This window comes from Micromesistius poutassou (assembly GCF_964030765.1).
Source record: "Micromesistius poutassou genome assembly, chromosome: 10".
NCBI lineage: Eukaryota > Metazoa > Chordata > Actinopteri > Gadiformes > Gadidae > Micromesistius > Micromesistius poutassou.
In genome coordinates, this window is record NC_140280.1 from 10,803,062 (window position 1) to 10,806,654 (window position 3,593).

Genomic DNA, 3,593 nt, shown 5'->3' on the forward strand with positions numbered 1-3,593 from the left:
TACATATATATTTGTGTTGCGTTCAATTAATTGCGTTCGTTAATTCGATTCCCAAGAATGACGCTAGAGGCTTGAATCAGGTACTGGACACTGTGAACTAAGTTTAAGAGAATTTATGTTTGCCGGTGAAAAGCTTTCACAATGCATAAAAACAGAACAGAGACAAAACGTTTCAGGCCCGACAATGACTCCATCTGCGAGATTTAGCTGCCTGACGGCCCTCCACGCCAAGTCTGAGCTCCACATGATATTTTTGTATTGTATTTGTCTTGTGCTATTTATGGACCTGAGTCTGAAATAATGTTTTCATATCATATCATATCCACACATTATCACAAACACATTATACTCTTGGTTACTCCTCCTTCGATCTGTCTCCTCCTGCTCATGCGATGCCTCAGACGCAGGTTGCTTATCAATGGCGTGACTTGAACCCTCACTTACACAAAGTTGTTATTCAGCCTTGTAAGTTGTTACTCTGCCTTGTATGCCATCAGTCCCCACACTCATTCTCACAACCTCTTTGTCTTGAAGTAGCCTTTCTCACATATCAGCAAGAGCAAATGGGCCTTCTAAGAGCTGGCTATTCCATGAGTTCAGAACTCCTTGACCTTATCAATCTATGTTAACCTTACAGCATTGCAAAAATCTAAAATCACCAGTAAATATTATGACTTACATGACTTGCATGCATAAATATTGCTATAGCATAACTTTTACTATTTGATTGATTTTACTTATAAGTATACATAAAATACATTCTTCCATTTGCCACAATGTTTTTGATTCAATTTACAGAATGAATGAATTGTGTTCCTTGCAAATATGGTCAATGCATTATTTATTTTATGAATTATTATGTACTGAACAGGGTTCTGGATTGGACTTTAAATTGAAAAAGTTTCAGTAGGCTGGTACGTAACTCCTTTGTAACAAGGCCGTAGATAACTGGGTTCACAACTGGTGGGATAATAATAATTAGTATGCTGAAGAATTTCTTGAGATTTGGAGATGGAGAGGTGAACCTTTGGGCTAGAATTATGATTGTACCGCCAATTTGATAGATCATATAAATTACAAGATGAGAAGCACAGGTCTGATAAGCTTTGCTCCGCGTGGAGCCATCAACGCTATTTTTTATGCAGGCATGCAGAATCTTGATGTAAGAGAAAGCGATGACAAGGAAGCATCCTGTACTTAAAGACCAAGTCATGCACAAACCTAGGGAAAAAATGATGACATTAAAATTAGTACATTTTTCCTCACAATGGGAAGCTTCCCTTTGGTAGCTACTGCTTTTATTTTAGGATAGACAATCAGCAATATCAATGATATGTGTCTCTCTACTGTTAAGATATAGAAAGACTCTGACATATATAAAACTGAATTGACAGTCCTTTCTTTACTCTTTACTGTTTTTCTTTGAACTCTTATTGTATACAATAACATACAGTGATCACCGTGATGCATATTATATGTTCCTATAAAAAAAGATTACGGCTTAGATTCATTTATAATTATTAATGATTGGTAAACAATGCATGTTGATCTTCATTCTGCCATTACCATATTCGACAGAGATATTAATTTCCGCATTGAAACTGACCATAGATGTTATTTATCGGTGTAGGTTCACAGGCCAGGTACAGAATTGAGCGGTTGCTGCAATAGACGTGCTTGATGGTGGTGCCACACAAGGGGGTTCCCACATTCAAGGCAAAGAGCACACCGATACAGAGCAGAGCCACCACCCAGGCCAGGACCCAAGAGAAGAGCAGCCTAGATGGTGTCATGAGGGCATGGTACCTCAGTGGCTCACATACTGCTAAATACCTGCATAGGAAATGTTACACAATGCTTAATAGCTGCATGGAGGAAATGTTAGACAATGCTTAATACCTGTTCAGGGGAAACGTTGCACAATGCCTAATATATGGAGGAAACACACTGCTTAATCATTAGCCTAAATCAATGGAAAGGAGCTAATCAAGAATCAAGCCATACTCATATTCACTCCCATTTATATATCATATGAATACAGTTCCACACCTGTCATAAGCCATAGCGGCCAAAATGGTCTGAACAGCAGCTCCGTAGGTGTGTACCGCGAAGGCCTGGGCAATGGCCTCGCCATACGCAATCCTCTTCTGCCCTGTGGCGAGGTACATTATGAGCCGTGTGAGAAAAGCAGTGCCTCCAAGCAGGTCACAGGCTGCCAGGTTACAGATGAACACATTCATGGGTCTGTGCAGGGCCCTGTCTGCCACAATGATGCTCATCACCAGCCCGTTGGCCAGAAGCACCACCATGTAGTTGAGAAGAGCCAGGAAGAGGAGCACAGGAACCTGGTCTTGGGACACCTCAAAGCTCTCTAGCTCAAACACAATCGGCTGCTTCAGAGGTGTAAGCTTGGTTAAGTTCTCCATCCAAACTAAAATGTAAACAATAAGTCAATATATTAAATGTTGTCCATTCCCAATGGTGGCAGTTAAAAAGATACTGCTACAGAACCATATTTTATAATATGTTATTGCATTCTCCGATAATTCTCTAAAGAAAACAAACCTGCCTGCAGGTTATCGAGTTCATAATTAATTTTGTGTATGGATACAGTTAGCAGATTTGAGATCATGTGATCAAGTGTGGAAGTGGTGGAAGAGGTGTCATGCTGATTACCTGTGGAGTTGAAACAATGCCCCGCCTGGATTGTGACAGTCTATTTTATCCTTAACCTAGGGTTTACCCCCACACGGGCGAAAACGATCTGTTTTCCTTTGATGCATTTCAGGAGTTTCTAGTCCCTACAGAGATCTACAGCCCTAATGTTGATTCATCTCTGTATGTAAGTAACTCTCTGGAGTGGACCTATATGTATCTATACTGTATATTTAAGCAATAGATCACGACAGGCTGTGGTATCGCCGTCGCCATCGCTGTCCCTCCACTGCCTCCACTTAACTGTGGTATAATCAGCACATTTCACTGACTGAAGTGAAGAAGTCTATTGCTTTTATAAAACGGTTACGCAGGGTATATACAGAAATTCTTAAGTTGAATTAAATACCCTTAAATACCTGTGAATACCTTCACAATATTTTTTAGCTGCAACTGTAGCGGCGTAAAGTGACGAGTAAAGCAATTCAATTTCTTTAAAAACTGCCCAACACAGAGACAAACAGACAGACAGAGAGATAGAGACTGACAGATAGAGAAAGCAAGACATTTGAATGAAGAGCTAAGCAAGTGGTTAAATTAGTTAATTGACGACAGTTTCAGCGCTAACTCCACGTCACATCATTGATATTGCTCAGGTCCTACTGCAACATATAAATAAATCCATGCAAATTTTACGAATTTTAGGAGATAGGCCTGAACTTAACACAAATTGAAAAACTCATAGGCTTAGTTGGAGGGGGGTTCAAAAATGTAATACCTTGTCAGATGACGTTTATTACTTTTTAATAATTTTTAATGGCCTTAATTTTTGCTAATTTAATTTACTACCTTTTAATAACTTTTACAACCCCGCGGACACCCTGGGTTACGTAGTGGTGCGTTCCAGGCAACCCGTAACTCGTGATTTCACGACCTTC

At 39.8% G+C, this 3,593-nt stretch overlaps 1 protein-coding gene across 1 annotated transcript; it reads right to left on the reverse strand.

The window, feature by feature from the left end:
* Positions 1-856: 856 nt before the first annotated feature.
* Positions 857-2,426, reverse strand: LOC311354405 (olfactory receptor 10A6-like; the record flags this gene model as incomplete). Its single annotated transcript, XM_084474219.1, has 3 exons — positions 857-1,221; positions 1,607-1,833; positions 2,050-2,426. The coding sequence occupies 3 exons, from the start codon at positions 2,424-2,426 to the stop codon at positions 857-859; spliced, it is 969 nt and encodes a 322-aa protein (XP_084330345.1).
* Between the last annotated feature and the right edge of the window lie 1,167 nt (positions 2,427-3,593).